Here is an 18,973-nt window from a genome sequence, read left to right on the forward strand (position 1 = left end):
GTTTTGATTATTTCCTATTTTCCAGTTCTGATATTACTACTGTGATGCATTTTTTCTATGGGAGCCAAGGCCAAGAAGAGCTGTGGAAAATGTGTTTGTCATTAGCATGAATATGTGTACTAAGATGATGCATGTACAGTTATGTGATAAGTAGTTTATTGCCAGGTATTCTCCTCATTTGGAATGTACACTGTAGGTGAGGTTTTTTCAGAAATAATCAGGCAATAACTTTGAAGGTCACTAAATACAGTAAACTAGTAATCTGTTATATTCTTTTCAAAGTATATTGGGCAATCATGCAACAAAAACTTGAATGCCACAGTGATTCGGATAACATCTGAAAATTTATTCCACTTAGAATGTTAGATAACTACATATACAACAACAAAAATTATCTCAGATTTCCCATATCATAGGTACACTAGCTAGGTATCAATTTTCACAACTTCGGGTAAAAACTTAAGAACAATAAATATCATCCACATCATAAGTATATCAAATAGAATGTATACCAGTTAATTACAAAGTGCATGATTTAAAAAGAAAAAACAAAAAAACAAATAAATATAAATAGCAACATAGAATACAACAGAGCTGCAGCAGGATGATCATGTGATTGATCACATGAACGGTCATGTGATCAGTCAGTGTAAGATTATAGCACAAATACCAACCACAGATCAGGGAATGACATTAACCTGTCCCGTTATGAGATATATCTTAAAGTCTCTGAAAATACTTGGTTTCAAAATCTAAAGTATAGAACAAGTCATTACATTCACAAATATAAATAGATATTGATCACTGCATCTAATTCTATAATCCTTGACCATGTAAAATAATGATTTTATATTCCTTGAAATTATTACATTTCCTAGCTTTAAAAAAAAAGAAACAAAAACAAGCTTTTTAGCCTAAGGTTTTCTTTCTATAACGAATAGAAACTTATATCTCAGTTATACATAATCTAAAAACACTGAAAGTTATAGAGTTTGAAATACTGGAAGTTACGACATTTACATAATTTGTGTGTGAGTGGCACAGCTTCAAGAAACAAATGCTAGAACACGGTTGTGGTACAGACTGGAGTAGGAACTGACGTACAGTGTACAAAATTATCACTCGGCAAAGGTCGAAGTTTAGTCTCTAGCGATGTATTGCGTGGAAGTTCTTTATGCTTTTTGTTCTCTCGTTTGTGTGTTTGAAAGAGATTATGATGACACCAGTCACAAATTCGAGAAAATGGTTTGAACTCTTCACAGACTTTGTTGAATACAAGATGCGAGTAACTTTGTGACAACAAGGGAGGGAGAGTGGCATCTCGACAAGGACCTATTTGTCTGTTTTTCTTTTTTTTGGGGGGGGGGGGCAGGAAATCAGCATTCAGAAATTGTTGATATGAAGTCAGTGTGAGTTTTAGGGTATCAGATATGTCCTGGGAATCAATATGAAAGAAAATTAACTTCCGTTGTGTTACTGTCATCATTTGAATAATTAGGATACATTTACAGAAAACCACTAGGAAATTGGGTGAATCAAGTTCACAATTTCTTCTTTCTTCACATACATAATGTATATGTTTATCCCTCCATTTTCCCAGTGATATTTTGAAGTCTGTACAGAATCACAAGACTAGCTATTGAAAGTAAACTCCATTTACAGAGTCTTAGGAATGCATGATGTCACACGCTTGTCAATCAAAATAAAAGAAGAGTTGTGACGATGATACTGCTGCAATATCTCGATTTTACACTTATACCAACAATAGTAAACTACCAGAAGAGCTTGATGAAAACTAGAAAAGACTTGCACAGTGTATACCCCAACACGCTTGATTCTGAAGAATAAATCTCTTGCACGTGTTAAATGCTGTCACCCAAGTTACACGAATGCACACATATTGTGGAACCAGAGCAAGTGTGTGACAGCTGTTTTGAATCAATATCAATCAAATCATATGCAGTGTCAGACAGTGCCAGAAACCATGCTATTAAAAAGCTTATCTTTGTGGATTTATATGTTTCAGGTCGATTATAACTCTTTAATATCATATGGCTGCAGATTTGACAAATTGCATGCTGGTGAAATTTAATTTTCCTCATCTTTTAATTTTCCTCACTTTAATTGTTGTAAGTAATATGTAGGGCCAATAGCTGCACAACTGCACAGTTTATAATATGGCCAGCAAACGGCGGGTATGCACAAGGATACTTGAATTATGTGCACAATGCAGCCACTTGAACTCTCAGAAACTGTCTTGTAAAATCTAGATATCACCTCATGCATCCCCCCCCCCTTCCTAAAAAAAAAAAGGGGAAAAAAAGAGAATTAACCCCTTCCAGTTATGACATCAGCAACCAATTTCTGGTGTTATCTAATTACCGTTGAATAAATGGTCCTCTTAAATACGACAACAACAGGAGCATATTGTAACATTTCAAACCCAACAAGTCAATCCTGCAGAACCACTTGTTTGATGACATGATGAATAAAGTATTTCACAATCATCAAATAATGACAAATCTTATTGTGTTTGTATTTTAACACTTTGAATGCTAAAGCTGAATATCTAAGAAACCTTTGAATCATACTTTTTTTTTTTACTTAAAGGATGTGTCATCTAACTTGAAATTCAATGGCTAAAACAGTCATCTCATTCAGACATTGAAGTTAAAAATGATAAGAAATTTTCTAACATGATTGTTTAACAGTAGATCAGCAGTTGCAATCCTACAAATACATTTGTATAGAGGTTGACAATTTATTTTAAAAAACGTCCTAACACGTCTGCACCCCTCTGAAGTTTGAATATTCTCATGCTTTCAGTCAATACAGTACGGATTCTTAGCACTTTAACAAAACAATTTTTTTCCATTCAATAATTATTGCACTGCCTCTGACAATTTAACCTTTAAAAAAAAATCAAAACAAAACAAAATGAAACAAAATCTATCACAGGCCAGAAAAAGGGATGGAGGAATCATTGAAAAAGGTTTCATAATGCAACAAAATGCTAAAAAATGTATACTCCTTTTCAGTTCAGAAGCAAAAGGATTCTACTATATGCAAAGTCTATGGCATAGTGCCTTTCTGCTGCTAAAGCTGTTTGCCATACGTACAATTGTAGTATGTAGCTTTATTGGATAAACCAATTTTCCCCTTTTCTTATCCTCCAACCAACGAAAAATAAAATAACATATGAATACTGCTTTCAATGGAAATTGCAGTGGTAAAGCTACATAACATTTTCCAAACAGGAAGCAGCTTCATTCTCAAATAAAGGAAAAAGTTGAAAAGAAATCACATGGCCTGCTGATTGAAAAAACAAGGAAATAAGTCACTGTGTCAATTGTACTGGGAATGTCTAATGTGTACTGATAGCAAGTATTTACCACTATACGTACCATTGGTATATGGATTTTCAGTTTAGTGGAATGTGGACAAATTGATTGCATCAAAGCTATTTTGGTCAAATCTGCATAATTCAGTTGGGCTACTTTTGCAATGTGCAAGGCGGAATAATTCTGTTGCTTGGGAGCAGGAATGTCAAATAAAAAAAAACAACTCCTCTTACTGGATACACTGTACATGACTGTAATAGTTTCAGTAAAATCAGTCATATGAGAACATCAAAGCATTTCAAAGTTTCACAAGTTATCACCAAACAGTAATATCAGCCATATTCTGCAAAGTAGAAGAGGGGCAACGTTATCCCTTTAGACAGTTCTTCCCAGTTTACTACATATAATTCATTACAAAATTTATTGTCTTTAGATGAAATGAAAGAACCAACATAATTTGTAGAAATTATTACAGAGTTGTACCAAGTTGTAATAAAGCAATCACAATCATATTTCTTTTTACTTGTTTGTTTTTGAGTATATGTACTGTTTTGAATTAGTTATAAATAAATTAAATTTACAATACCTTCATGTTAAGACAGATACGAGTGTTATGAGAACACTAGCATTATCAGTTCATCTAAGTTACATGTGTGATACTGACCAATACCACTGCATGAATACTTATAAAAGTAAAATTCCATGACTTCCTCATGCTTTGAATGATTTCATTGAAACTACAAATGCTGCAGTTTTGTTGGGTTTTTTAATTTACTAATTTTCATCATCAGATCCTAAAAATTGGGTAGTGTCTATCATGAATTTATATACATCTTTCAGGCCCCCCTAACAATCTTCCCAACAAAAAGAGCCGTGCCAATAAACCAATGATCAAAAAGAAGGTAATTAAATCAATTATTTACATAACACCACTGTACTGGGAACATGAATAAACTGCACTGATGAATACCTGATAATCAAAGAAACTTGAGCAATTCAGGCAGAGAACTTCTTTGTGAGTTTTCAACATTGTATAACATCGCAGCATACTGAAATGTAATCGAAATCGTCCTAACATCATCATATGTACATGTACAAGCCAGTGTCGGCACACTCAACATCAACATGTGGCTATTAAAGAAGGAGTGGTCAGACAACATTGTTTTGTCAAGAAAGTGATCAACTTTTTAAAAAGTCTCCTCACTCCTAAAGATCACTAATCTTTCTTGAGTAAATTTCTCTGTCCAATTCCTGAAAACTAAAAAAAGAAAAGCAATTATCACTTCAGAAAATCCTTAACTTAGGAGTATTGCTTGATTGTCCGCTACAAAAATGAATAAATTGCACAATGACCCCAAAAAACATATATATGAAAGAAGATATAATGAAAATATCATATACAACACTCATAACAACTAGAGGGGAAATGAGGAGTTAAACCGATTGGATTAAAAGTACATACAATCTCATAAGAAGATAAATTTCATCTTTACATATTTATCATCAACAAATACAAACAAGCAAAAAAAGGAATGATAACCATCTGGTGAATGAGTATCACAATACAATTACATCTGATACATAGCTGAATTTCCATTTCCCTTTCACTGGTTTCAGCCCTGAAGAAAACAGTGTCATATTATTCAAGTGTCATATTGCCACAGTCGGGTCGACGCGCCATGTTTCCTAAGTATATTGTCACTTTATATGATGAAACCTTCGTGAGAGCTTGAAAGAAGAAATGCTCAATCTTTCTCAAGCATTAGGACTTCTGGCAATTAAAGAATGGTGGTAGATGCATTAAAGACAGGAAAAGCATTATAAATGCTTCATGTCCATTTGTTCTCAGACAATAAGAACTTTTCATTATTTCGGGGTTTTTTTTGGATACACTGCATTTCCAAAACATTAGAACTGAAAAAAAAAAAAAAAAAATTATTGAGCCTTTTAAACTTTCAAACACAAAATCTTTGAATGTGTTCTAGAAGTCATTTTACAGTCATCTTGAAAAAAAAAAAATTAATATATTATTTGGGTTAGTGTAAAATGCCTTACAGTTACATGGTCATGATTCCATTTGGGTTGTTTCAGAAGTCCACACCCAGATAAAAGCAAATGGCAGGAATGGTGGAAAAGTGGCATGTTGGATCCAATGCCCACGTACTGTGCGTTTGTTGTTGTAATTGAGCAGTTGGTTCATTGATTAAATCATTTAAGAAAGCTACAAGTCTGTCATTCTGATTAAATTTACAGTAAACCAGGAGTTTCATCTCTGTTGCCTATATTTTACGTGGGAAAAAAAATCATAATAGCAGATAGGGGTTACACAATGCATTGCCAATGAATTCCATATGTACCATTATGATTTATATTGACATTTTGAGAAATCATGATTATTCATTCCTATGTTATCTTTACTAAGTCTTGTGACATCGCTTATGGTCATTGACCTGCAAAATACCTGAATTAGTCCCGTTTCTGGTATCTTATTTGCCTTTTCTTTTTCTTTTTTCTTTTTTTGGAGGGGAAAACAGCTGAAAGATTTTTTAAAAGAGAAGAAAACCTTGGTCATCACATTGGACATAATGTATTGAAGCGTTTTCCAAGATAAGTTGTTGAAGAATAATCCCTTGCATGTACATGTATATGCCACAGAACATATACATCATGTACAAAGTGCCACCATTTTATTATTTTTTTGATTTCTATTTACTCAACAGATTAGAGAAAGACTAGTAGACTCTTTGTGCCAACATACCAGCATGTGACTATCAGCTGTTAAAATTCCATGCACAAATTAAGAAACGCTCTGAATGTCTACAACACAATTTATTCCCAAAGACACGCCAGCAAAGTCATCAACATTTACTCGTTTTCTTTTTACACACAGAATACAGATATACAATGTTTCTTTTCTGTCATTTGCAAATGCTCAATCAATTATTACTTAATAATGAATAACAACATACATTTGCTGTCCGTCAAAGGAGTATATAGGTAGTATCGATGTATTAAACATTTCATGACGTAGCTATTGAGCATAAGTATGTTTGTACACCTTTAGAGCGGAACAGAATTGAATTAAATAACTCCCATATCCTATCATTCTAGAAAATCATATCTCCCTCATTTTCAAATCTTCGTTCGATTGCACCAAATTCTGCAAACCACTTCACCAATCAACAACTTACTTCTTTACAAATCCTTCTCCTTTTAAGTTTCTTTTTTTTTTTTTGCCAAGAGCCATATGTATGTACATTGTTGTTTATGCTATATAAATACATAATTCAATCAATCTTTTCTACCATAATTATCTATGCTACAAATATCTACAGTCCTAGAAAATACAGGTGATTTTAGACCCTGATTGAAAGTTGACAAAAAACTTTACAATTAAAACTCTTCAGGTAAAGTTTGGGCTCCAGACATTTTCCAGACATTTTGCACACACACATGGATATTACTGTTATCAGACTGCTTCATAAAATTTTAAGAATGTCGAGGTTGATCATCCAAAATGACCGGTCTAAGTTGTGCTCCTAAAACAGACAAAACAAGCTGTAATGCTACAATACATAATTTATAACAAATCAGTCAAAATCCTTCCCTTGTTTTGTTTTGCAATGAAACAAAGCTGATGTACACTTTGTAATTAAAGAGTGACATCAACTTGATCTACAGTAATGTACTTGATGGACAATGAACTGACATCAATGTGGGGTTAAAAGTAGGCCCCTCTCCCGTTTCTTTCCTAAAATGTCTCTCTTCGATAAAATGACCACTGCATTCAAAATGAGATAGTGCTCCATGGGTTAGATTTGAGTATTGATATTTATTTTTGCGTGCATACATGTTTCCTTTCTTCTCCACTTGTCTCGCTGTAGATATCCATCATTTCATCTCTTTTGGAGTGAGAGAGACCAAAATCATTATTATCACTTTCATGTTATCTGAGGTGTGGAACATTTTTTGATTTCACATGACAATGCAACAATGTTACTCTCCATTGACTGTAAGAAGAGTTGAGGTTTTGACCTCAGTAGCGTATTGACAATGGGGACTATTAAGACCGCTTTCCAGCACTCAAAAGCGAACCAAACTGATCCAGACTATTAGTGCGTACTGTTCCCATACTATGCCAGATTGGGAGAGTTTGAGCGCTCTGTGGAGATAGCATACCGCATGAGTTACTACAGAACTTTCGCTACATGACGGGAAGACGATACGACACGGAAGCAATCAGCCGTGACTTTCCCCGCACTTGGACTCCCATCCCCATTTCTAAGCAGCTTCGTGTGGACGCAGCCGTAGCAACAAGATCACTGATTGGCTGACTGCTCAATCGTGCCCGACGTCAGGACCAGACACTATTTTGGTCGAGAACTGCTCTCGTTTTCCCCAGGAAGGGAGGGTTTTTGGATTTGAGCATGTGCAGAAGCAAATTTTGCACACGGCACGCTCAACTAGTGGCCAAGTAGTGCTTGCAAAAGTTCCCTACTTTTGGACTCGAGTCAGAGGGGTTACATGTTTTGTAGAAACAGGGCCATGCACCTGGAGTGCTTATGCTACCTACAGGTGTTCCAGACAAAGAGAATCGACTCTTTGTATCATGGCATAGTGCTTGTTATGCGCATTCTTCTCATGCCAAATTCTGGTACAGTTATGGTACGCTTTTCGAGCACATAAGAAAGTGGTCCACTTTTGGCTCGGTATGGTATGGTACAGTATACTTTGGAAGCGGTCGAGCACTCATCTGGCATGGGCATGGTACAGTACAATACGCAACAGGAGAGCACTCGAACACACCCTAAAACCTGAAAATTTAAATGTAAATCTGACACTACTTCTCATGTTGTTGGCACCATAACCTTTGACCTCAATCCTCCGAGGGCCCCTTTCCTTTTGGTGGTTACCATGATAAATTGTAAGTGTCATACAGGCTCAATGAAATAGATCTGTGGACTGTGCCTCATAACGTCCATGATCAATTCAGAGTTTGCGATATTCAGTGCATCTGACTCACTGATGGCGGTAGCAATTCTGTAGCGAGAGCCTTTTTTAGTCCATAAAGGAGGGGGGGGGGGGTGATGCAGTTAGAAGAAAAGAAACAATGATATATATACATATATCATATAATGGAGTGGAGGGAACAGAAGTCATGTTAACAAGTTCCAGATCACGCTGTCTCCTGGTATGGTATTGAAAAATTAATGCCCTCTTGGAAAATCATTTTCATTCCTCGACATATCAAAGCCATATTATACCATTAACCCTATGATACGATTTTAAAATCCAAATCAAATTGTTACAGTCGTGACCGTCACTCATAGGCAATCTCACCTGCCACTACAGCATGCACACTTGTGCGATGTATTGAAGCATTGATTTGATAACAATCTGGTCGGGTGTACCCATGTCTTTACTTTAATGGCTCAGATGGACACCATTATACTGTGTGTATTAGAGATGAATCGAGGATGAAGCCTTCCAGTGCCACCGATATTTTGTTATTAATATTTCAGAGCTGCAGTTCTGAGGGAGTTTTACCTGGGAGTTTTGACTAGTCAGGATGAGGGATCTTCACAACTCGAGGCCTAATGAATGACCTTACTGACTGGACACATTGTCTTCTGATGTCAGATGAGATTACTGTGAGGCAACATGGCATTCGCAACCAAGAAAATCTGTGCAAATCCTTCAGCCCGGGTAAAATTGCACACGCTTTTTTATTAGGGAGTTCAACCAGCCGAAACCAGTGTGTGATGTTCTGAATGGTCTCTGTTTTTAATAGAGAATCCAACCCCCACCCCCATTCCCCTAGCTTGGGTCACAGCCACAATCTTTCATCACATATCTTGTGGAACTAACATCCCTTCGTTTAGTTTAAATATGTTCGTTGTTCTTTTAATTTCATCGATTCGATTTGATTACTCGTACGAAGGCAACTGAGAATCTGCCAGTCAGTGTACACATTGCATACATCTACAAGAAAGGAGGTGTCATCTTCATGGGACTTATAAATGTGACCCGCCACAACAAAAGGATCCGAAAGTCGCTGACGGCTGAGCCCAGAAAATCAAGTTTGAAGTCAGATCAGATCAAAATCGGTCAAAACCACTGAATTTCTATTGTCGGCATAATGTTGCAGTCTAATGTTTCGTCTATCATCTGATGAAATTTTGAAGCTGAATGATCAAAGGAAAGGCAAGAAACTATAACGTTTTTCTGGGCCATGATTTTCTGACTTTCAATGAAACAGAAACGTGTCTGAAGATTTGAATTTAGCGCCGCAGATAGACTCCACCCCTAGCAACGAGTGATCTTATTGGTCAATGCATGGCATACTGGTTACTGATAGACCACTGGTGCTAAGAATGAATGAACATCGCAAGGGTTGCTATGAGGTGAAAACTGTCTTACCTCCCCTTGATCACAATTGCGTCAGAAAGAAAACTTTGAAGGCGCTTTTCTCGAAACGCTGATTTCCTAGACCACTCAACATGGTCTCATAAAATCATCAATATCTCCGCAACTGAGTACTTTTATAAGTCATGTTACATGAAATTTAAGCAGAAGAATAAGGGAATGAGGTCATGTCATTTTCAGAAAATCAACCTCCCTCGACTTTCGGATCCTTTTGTTGTAGAGGGTCACAAATCATCTCAATACAATACCATCATACTCTTCCTACTTCAAATGCTCAACACAAACTATACTACTATAGTAACTAGGTGTACACATGAAGTCCATTATAAAAGACACACAAATACAGTACCAATAGTGCAGTCCATGTCGTTTTAAACTACAATTCAGAAGAAATATTCTCTACATAAGATAACATGTCCATTGTCCAGAGTCAACGTCCTCAAGCTATGAAAGTCTATTGGCATGTTGTATTACTGACTGTACAATTCTAGCTTTTGAATAGTAAATGCAATATTCATATTTGTATATGTACATGTACGGCATCAACACTGAGTTTATTCATCAAACACTGATGGAAACCAACAATGAAAGAGAACACAAGAGGAACAACTGAAAGCAAAAATACAACAACAACAACAACAAAAAAACACACACACACACACAAAAAAAAAATCAAAAACAAACATGTCCCACAGCTGTTGTTACCAAACAGCCATCATTCTCTCTGCTCCGGCCTTCTCTCTCACCCTCTCTTTCCACTAGTATTTATAGATATAATGTATTTATATATATATGTATGTATATAGGTTAGTACAATGTACAACTTTCAGCATTACGGAACCGTCACATCAAAACCTCGACGAAGAACAAGATAGATATTAAACAAGGATATAAATAATCACTGGATCGAGTAGCTGAATGGAGTACAGTCAAGCATTTCTTGTATTCCATATTCAAAACAGGACAACAGATCTGACCTCGTACGCACAAGAAAATGTAAATAAACTATCTACAAGCTCCTTTTTTAGCCATTCACAGACACTTTCCAGCTACTTTGGATAGTGGGAAGGAATATTGGACTGGGACAGATGAAACTTCATTTAAGGAGAAATAAAGAATAATACTCAAATAGGCATTAAAAGGGGAGGGGGAGATAGATGAATATATATATAACAAAAAAAAAAAAAAAAAACGCACATAGTTTGTGGATGCTATCATCCTGGGTGGGGGTAACACAAATGACAGTAAAATGTTCAAGAAGTCTATGGATATTGATTCCACTCAACAGCTCTAATCTAATCCTCGCACTAGCAGAAGTCAACCTCTAATTTGCAAACAAGCACACAGAGCACATTTACGCAAGCCACATTCTGCGCCCACAACACACTGCAACGGGCAGCTGTTTGCCAACGTCTAATTCCCGACCCAAGTATTGCAGGGTCAATCTAAATAACTTTCTCCTATTTCCGTCCATCCATCCAGACAATAACCAGGAACCAAGCTGGAAAAAAAAAAAATATCACCAAGCACTGGTAATTTGTTTTTGATAATTCTCTTCTCTTATTTTCTTTTTGAGGTTCCCTTACAAAGCAAACATTTCTATCCCTGCTTTCCGTGTTCAATGTTCATACACCGCAGAAGATTTCTTTCCCTAAACAGATACTGCTGCAAAAATTCCGCAGCTCAGTCGCAATCTTTCCTGGTGGACAGCTTTTCCTCATCCAATTTCACTTATTTATTTTTTTTCGGGTAAACATCTGCACAACTGCAAAGCTTCGGTCCGGTGACCCTCCTCCATACAAGATTGAACATTGAAGGTACTGTAAACCTAGTACGTCTCACGTGGGTGTCCTACTTCACATTCGTTACTATGATTATGACTACGATAGTAATAAGCACAGCACAGCATATGACTATCATGATCTTTTTCTGTTGGTCAGCATTGTGAGCGAGCGGGCATTGGACAGGGAGAACGTGACGGGTACAGGCAGTCCGATACAAGCAAGCAAGCAGACACGCGCACACGAGAAAACACACAAGCACGATTCCACGGGAGAGACAGAGAGAGAGAGAGAATGGTTTAGAAAACCAGTGTGCATTGTCATGACGTGGGAGAGAATAAAACGGGAGAGAACGCAAGATTGGAAAAAAATAATTAGTACTGGTGAGATGCAATGTTATGAGAGCTGTCATTCATACATGTATGGTATGTCAAAAAGAATGTAGTCATGGTAGGCATTTAGATTAATAATAAAAAAAAGAAGAGCAGAAGAAAACATATTATCATGGATTTACATGAGAGATTACTTTGATATTAAGCTATATGTTAATTACTACTGAGATTAGTTTTTATGCTGCCAATTACTGTGTGCAACATGGGGAAAAAAATTAAATTTAAAAAAAAAACCTAGGAAGAAAAAGATATGATTATTTGAGCAATATTGATTTGCAACGTGAAATGAGAGGCCATCTTTGCTCATAAGCCGATGAATACACAGAATTCTTTGCCATAACTTACATGACATTTGTTGAAATCAAGTTTTCAACCGCATGTGAAAATAGAAATAAAAAAACAGAAGGAGGAAAGACAGTCAATTGAGGCACAACCCAGAAAAGCTGGGTATATAGCTGAACTAAAAAAGAGCAAATAGGTGAAGTTCTGAGCAATATATGGTGGGCTAAGTGGAATAACACAGCTTTTACCACCAAGCAGATCATCAAGACACACCTATTGTATGAGTGTCTGCAGTGTGCAGCATGGCTCATCATTTAAAAAAGAAAAAAGATGTTTCAAGGTGATATAAAGAGAATAATACATTCTTGCTGCAAGTTTTTCTTAAAAGAAAAAACAACAAATAAAAACAGCAAAATGTAAAAAAAAAAAGACCTCAATATTGCACGACCTATGGTGCCATCTTGGATGTTTTCAGCGCTTAGTGTATCCATGATTTTTATTGTTTGCTATGTCTAGATCTAGTTATTATTCATTACAAAATACAAATTGTTTGTTCTCATTTATCGTAGCAGAAAGCTCTCTACATGAAGCGAATTTGGTTTAGATGAAAACGCTTTCTGTAACACAATAAGCATTGTAAGATAGACCAAGGACAAAACCCTCTTGCATTAGATTAACATTTAACCCATTAAAGACTAGACTCGAGTACACTCGGGCAGGTATCTATGGGAAATGCATGTTATAGAAAAATCAGCTGATTCTCAATGGGTTAAGGTGCACTGCCTGGCTCAAGCCAAGATAGGACCCATACAAGAGGCAGCATGAATGGAACTGAGTTCTGTGTCTAGTAAACACACGGCCAGGACAGACAGCAGCACTCAACTACCCTGCAAGGTCACTATACTAATCGAGATGATTTTTCAGTGCGAGAGGGATAGAAGAGATCATCGCATTCCACGAACGATGCGAGCTGTGATGGGAGTGGTGAAATGTGGCACACAAAATGATGACCAAGACATTGTGTGTTTGGACACATGAAATGACTCTGTCTACGTGTCAACCATTATGGGGGGAGAAATAGCTGTGATTGATAATGAATGCCACGCATGATCATCACAGTAAAAATGCATGTCACTGATTCGTCCCAAATTGTTAACAGAAATCCTTCATGCAAGAGGTATAGACAAGATACCACAGTAACCCTGGTATCTTGTCCCATCCAGTCAGGTCCACTTCCGTGGGGCTCTCTTTTTTCTCATTCTCTTGCTCTTTGTCTTGGTTGCAAGCATGCTTTGGACAGTTAACCAGAAAGTATTCAACCGGTATACTAGTATCCGTTGGTCTGTGCAATTGCTGTGCACTGGTCTCTGGAACTGCGATATCCACACTACATCGTACTGAATGCAATACACATGTGTGTTTGCGACTCATATCTACACACCAACAGCTCTTGTCCATATGCATCTAAAGCATACATGTACCAAACATACACAGACAGCTGGTGTACTTTAAAGATTTATTCTGTGAAAAAGTTCTTCGATGCTTTGACACAATATCTGCTACCTCCATTTCGCCAAATCTGCGCGAATAAACTGTGCAGTTATGTGAATGGTGCAGGTCACTGTTCATTGTGGACTTTCATCGTACCAAGCTCAACTTTGCGTGTCTTGGAAAATAAATTACCGTAAACAGAAACAGTTGAGAGTGACTGAGTGTTATTTGTTGTTATTTGGTGACTGTCACAGAAACCAAATAACTCTGTTCAGAAATAAAGAGATCTGTAAAGAAGTGTAAAGTATCTTTGGGCACAATAACAAGGAATAGTTGCTAAGTCAGGATGACACAGAGTATTGGCAGAGGCCTGTTCTGTGGCTGCTTGAGACATCAGTGCACAGAGGGTTGCTCTCCAGATTTTTATTTTTATTTTTATTTTTTGCCCAATCTCAGCAAACCATCTCGACATTTACACAACACCCAGTTATTCCTAAACTTGCAGAAGCATCTGCTCTACACTTCAGATATTTTGCATATGGAATGAAGACAGAAAAACACCCGAGTCATATGCAAGATTCAAATTTGACACTATCCAGATTTTATACAGTCTAATAGGTATTCCCCTATCCTATTGCATATATTGCAATGAATCAATTGCTAAAACAGCGAATGTTTCTGCTCATAAACCTCAAAAAAGAAGACAAAGCAGAAAAGAAGGAGTAACAGAAGATGAGACCAAAAAAAGAAAGAATCCTGTGTCATATGTAGCACAACTGATAATAAACAGAAAAGGCACTGGAAATGCCACAAACATAGCGTCTATGCCTTCTCATTTGCTAATGACATAGATAAGTCACCATCTTGTCTATGCCGATTTCTGAATCACGTTGATGGAAATATTTGGTATTACTTAACATTTTTGTTTGTTTGTTTGTTTGTTTTCTTTCATTTTTCAATTCAACACCTGCTGTTTACGGGACTGTGCCACCACTATAGAACAGTGATGCATGCCCATTCAAGTTCAATAGAATAACATCTGGTATTAAACAGGTTTTACCACTGCTGAAAGTGTTGTAATGAGGATTTGGGAGTGGAAAAAAAAACACTCAAAATTTATGGTATGATAGGAACCTATTCAGAGAAACCTGAAAACAAAATATCAAAGGAAATGTAACAAGAAATCACGAAAAATGCCCCATAATGCTTATGTCAGCAAAATCCAATGTTGCAACTAATTTGATTGCATATCCCTATGACAAAACAAATCATATCAGATACATGAAGAAAAAAAGAAGAAGATGAAATTAAACTACTTGTTGATCATAACTTTTCCAAACCAAACTGCACTTGAAAATCTACAACTCTTTGTATAGAGATAATTCAAATAAAAAACAATAAAATAAAAGCAAAAATACTTTGAGCTAATGGGAAACACGGGGTGATGCAAACCGGGAAGGGGTTGATGAGGAAAAGAAAAAGTGTGTGTATGTGTTGGGGAGTGTTGTGTGTGGGTGTGAACAGTGAGTGGCATTACACCAGATCTACAAAATAAAAAAAAATCCTCATAAAGGTGGCAGCTGGTTTGTTTGCAAAGAGTCAATGGGATCTTGAGAAATGATACTAGTATCAGTATGGTCTTGCAGAAACTAATCTGATAGAGAATATCTCAGCATTATTCCAATGATCATTACACAACAGATAATCTGGGTAATTTCACAAACATCTTCGTCTTCATTTTCTTTCACATTTACGTCCCTTCTTCCTGTAACCCACCACGAATCTTGCTTAAGTATTGTATCGAGGCTTTCAAATTTGAAGCACTCCACTTTTGATGCCAAACAGAAGTTGACATAGCGCAGTAGTTTGTGGTGACTTGCAAACAAGAGCTGCCATCCTTATGCGGTTGAGGAACTGACAGAAGAAAATTTCCCACAATGCTCGGCGTGGGAAGAGGTCACTTACCCGTCTGGCTTTGCTTTGGTACTTGACAGCTTTTTTTGTGTCCATCTTGGCGGTCTCCACATAGTCCACCGACTGCTCTACATTGTACTCAATTCTGTCGATCATCTCTCCCTGTTAGGCACAGATTAGGAAACGATATAGGAGAAAAAAAAAGACGAGAAAAAGATACTCAATTATTGCAAAACTGGCATTTCTTATGCTCAATGTATGTGAACCCTATCATCATAATGATGAGTTTCTGTTTTCATTCTTTCTTTCCGTTTCTTTTATCCTGAAGACACAGCGTCTATGGTCAAGGCACTGTCCAAGGGTGGTTGACCCAAATCAAAGCCGATGCAGTCCGCTCCAGTCGGGCCAAGTTTGCCACCTGGGGAGTGGCACCTCCACTCCTGGAATGAGCTGACACCATCTAAGGAGAGCCACTGGCTCCCTCCCAGCGGCGCTCTGTTAGGGATGTCTGCCCAAGATTCACAAGGACCACAAGATAGCAATGCCTCAAACCAAAGTGTAAAATGCATGTGACTAGTCAGAATATTTTATAATGACGTCTACTATCATTATGATTATCTATGAAATCATTGCAATTGCAACTGTATAATTATTCTATCACAGTCTCTCCTTTTCTTGAATGTATAAGGACATATGTACCATGTGTTATGCCTTATATTTTCATTCTTTCTCTTTATTCTTTAATTCTGAAGGGACAGAATTGTTTTGCCGAATAAATTTTTTAATGATTTTACCAAATAAATGATAATAATCAATAACAATATAATGGTTGTTCATTTTCACTTTGATTTAATAATGACCTTGATGGTGCAAACATGATCAAATTGTCGAAACATGAAATGAAAGACGTGTACATGGAACAGACCAAAACTGAAAATGCACTTTGATAGGAGCATCACTGTGTAAACCTCACCTTTACAGAGGGATTTTGTACAATTTCCTTTTGATAATAAAGACTTCATCTGAAGGGTTTTTTCTCCCCCTAAAAAAATGAAAAACTACACGGGTCTATATCTTGTTTTTTCAACCATTTTTCATTCCTCTTCTTCCTCCTTCACTCCTGTACCTGGCTCTCCACCAGCATGGCCATGTCCATGAACATGTCGTGCAGCTCTCGGATGCTGGTCTCCAGCTTGATGATGTCGTTGTGCCGCGCCTCGATGTCCCGCAGCGTCTGCTTTGCCTGCTGAGTGTCCATGATGATCTGAGAGGAGCGGTGGAGAGGGAAGGGGGAATGTGGTACAATGAAAGAGGGTCTCAGTTCATATCCCCCATTTACATATACCTCTCCAGCCCCAAGTTTGAGCCTTCTTTGAACTGTCTAATAAGAGTCAATCCAAAACATGTGCTGGTACTATAATTTGTTTGTATCGCCTATATGTTCATTGAAGAATTCACCTTAACTATTTATGATGTACATTCACTGACTGCCCCTTAGATCAACCATGCATGCAAGTGTACTTCAATGACACATGCGATTCACACAGCATACCACGGGGTATTACACAACGTAGTTCTGTATTATCAAGCATTACCCAAATTATAACCTTCTGACACTACTAAAAGTCACATCTCAAACCACCTCGCACATTATAGGCATTTACAATAAACATGAAATGGCCAATCAAGCCTCTGTATAACCACAACTCCTATTGGTGGGTTAAAGATCTATACGTCAGATCAGATTTTCATTGCCGGTTTGACTCAGCAGGAAAGTAGCCTAAAATAATCAAAATGCTGAAAGAACTTGCATATACAAAACAATGTTACATTTAAACGAAAGAACTGGATATTAACTCAGCTGAAGCAACATTCGCCAATTTATTAATTGGCTTCCTTGGGCGAGTGAAGAGCCCATGGAAGGAACAACCCTTATGTTCTGTGAGATTGTGTGGAGTCTGTGCACACTGGATCTTGTCCAGCACACGAAAGACGACTTGGGAATCCTGCGAATGGCCTGGTCCCACGTGTGCAACAAATTGAAGTGGAGGCCTCCTGTCTTGTCGTGTGCGGGTCCCTCCACTCGTTCCCAGGTGGTCTCTACACAATCTCACACCATAAAAGTGATGTTCCTTCTGCAGGATTCTCATTCGGCTAAGGAAGCCAACTGATAATTGGTAAAGCATCGCCTCATGAGAGTTTATTTCCAGGTCTTTCATTTCAACTATATATCGTTGTCTACTTCAACTGGATGAACGAGGAGAGCCTACATCAGCTTGACTTGCGTACGTACAGTATACAAAATCCACAAAACTTTTCTTTCTCCTCATCACAGTCCCACAAGATCCTGCATTTCCTCCTAATGCTATGTTTACACCAAGTTTCTGGTTGCCATGGCAGCCCTGTTTGCCCAAAATGTAGTGGGGTAGGTGGGATATTCTCATTCCCCCCCCAACTGGATTCTAGTCTTGTTCATTCCAGTTCTCCATTCAATGAACACGTAGATATCAGAAGTCATTTATGATCCCTCACAGCATTTGATCAGGCTACACTGTAGACTACACTCCCCCCCCCCCCCCACGTTGTCAAACATTCATCCTGTTTTGTCCAAGGTGGATTTAATCCCGATTGCTGCAGCCGCCGAAACATGGTATAAATGTAGCATTATCAAGACAAGCAGTGCTCCAGTCTTCTTGCTTCCCATACTTACCCCTGATGTGAAAATGGCTGGGTTTCCACTCTCTAACATATCCTCCAACTCATCATCTGTGGTCGATTTTCCGGCTGGGAGGTAAAAAGAACAAAAAAAATACAAGCATAAACAAAGTTTACTTCTAATCTGTCATAGGTGTGAGGTGGGTCGAAAAGAAGACCAAGTGTGTCCACTAACAACATGTCCCATGGCCACTCAAAAAAAAAAAAATTGAGTAAACATTGAGCATAGATGGATTAGAAGTATTTATGTACCTGTTGGTATGAATTAATTTTGTATTACAATTCATGTAACTGGAACAAAGCTTGTAAAGTAGCACTCCATATCAACACCCAATGCAGAAAAGAACAACCTATCCACTATTAAACAGCCAAGGTTATATTTAGTTTCCAGTGATCACTTCATAAACCACTACATGTGTATCTGATACCGTGCTATCCCAATACTGTAAAAGAAGAAACTTTTATAATGGCGTGGACATTTTTGTGCATTTTGCGCGACATGAAACTAGTGCAAAAAAAAAAAAAACACACACACACTTTCTTGGCTTGTTATACAGGTATGTAATACTACTTCATATTTTGGTTCCACAGAATGAACTCAAGAGAAACTCATCTAACTAGGCCGAGCGCC

The 18,973-nt window shown here is 37.4% G+C and overlaps 1 protein-coding gene across 4 annotated transcripts in view; it reads right to left on the reverse strand.

The window, feature by feature from the left end:
• The window catches only part of LOC139712070 (syntaxin-like), a 94,621-nt gene that overhangs the window by 21,206 nt on the left and 54,442 nt on the right, over positions 1 to 18,973 (reverse strand). For 2 of the 4 annotated variants that reach the window (XM_071623928.1, XM_071623917.1), the window contains exons 7-9: positions 18,338 to 18,411; positions 16,754 to 16,891; positions 15,679 to 15,789 (exon numbers count right to left, since the gene is read on the reverse strand). In XM_071623928.1, the coding sequence (XP_071480029.1) occupies positions 15,679 to 15,789; positions 16,754 to 16,891; positions 18,338 to 18,411 (323 nt within the window). Of the gene's footprint in view, positions 1 to 10,969; positions 11,697 to 15,518; positions 15,790 to 16,753; positions 16,892 to 18,337; positions 18,412 to 18,973 lie in introns of those variants that run through there. The other 2 variants (XM_071623924.1, XM_071623909.1) reach the window with 2 other exon arrangements.

This window comes from Diadema antillarum, unplaced genomic scaffold (assembly GCF_040938485.1).
Source record: "Diadema antillarum isolate AM-2024a unplaced genomic scaffold, OU_Dant_1.0 scf00000040, whole genome shotgun sequence".
NCBI lineage: Eukaryota > Metazoa > Echinodermata > Echinoidea > Diadematoida > Diadematidae > Diadema > Diadema antillarum.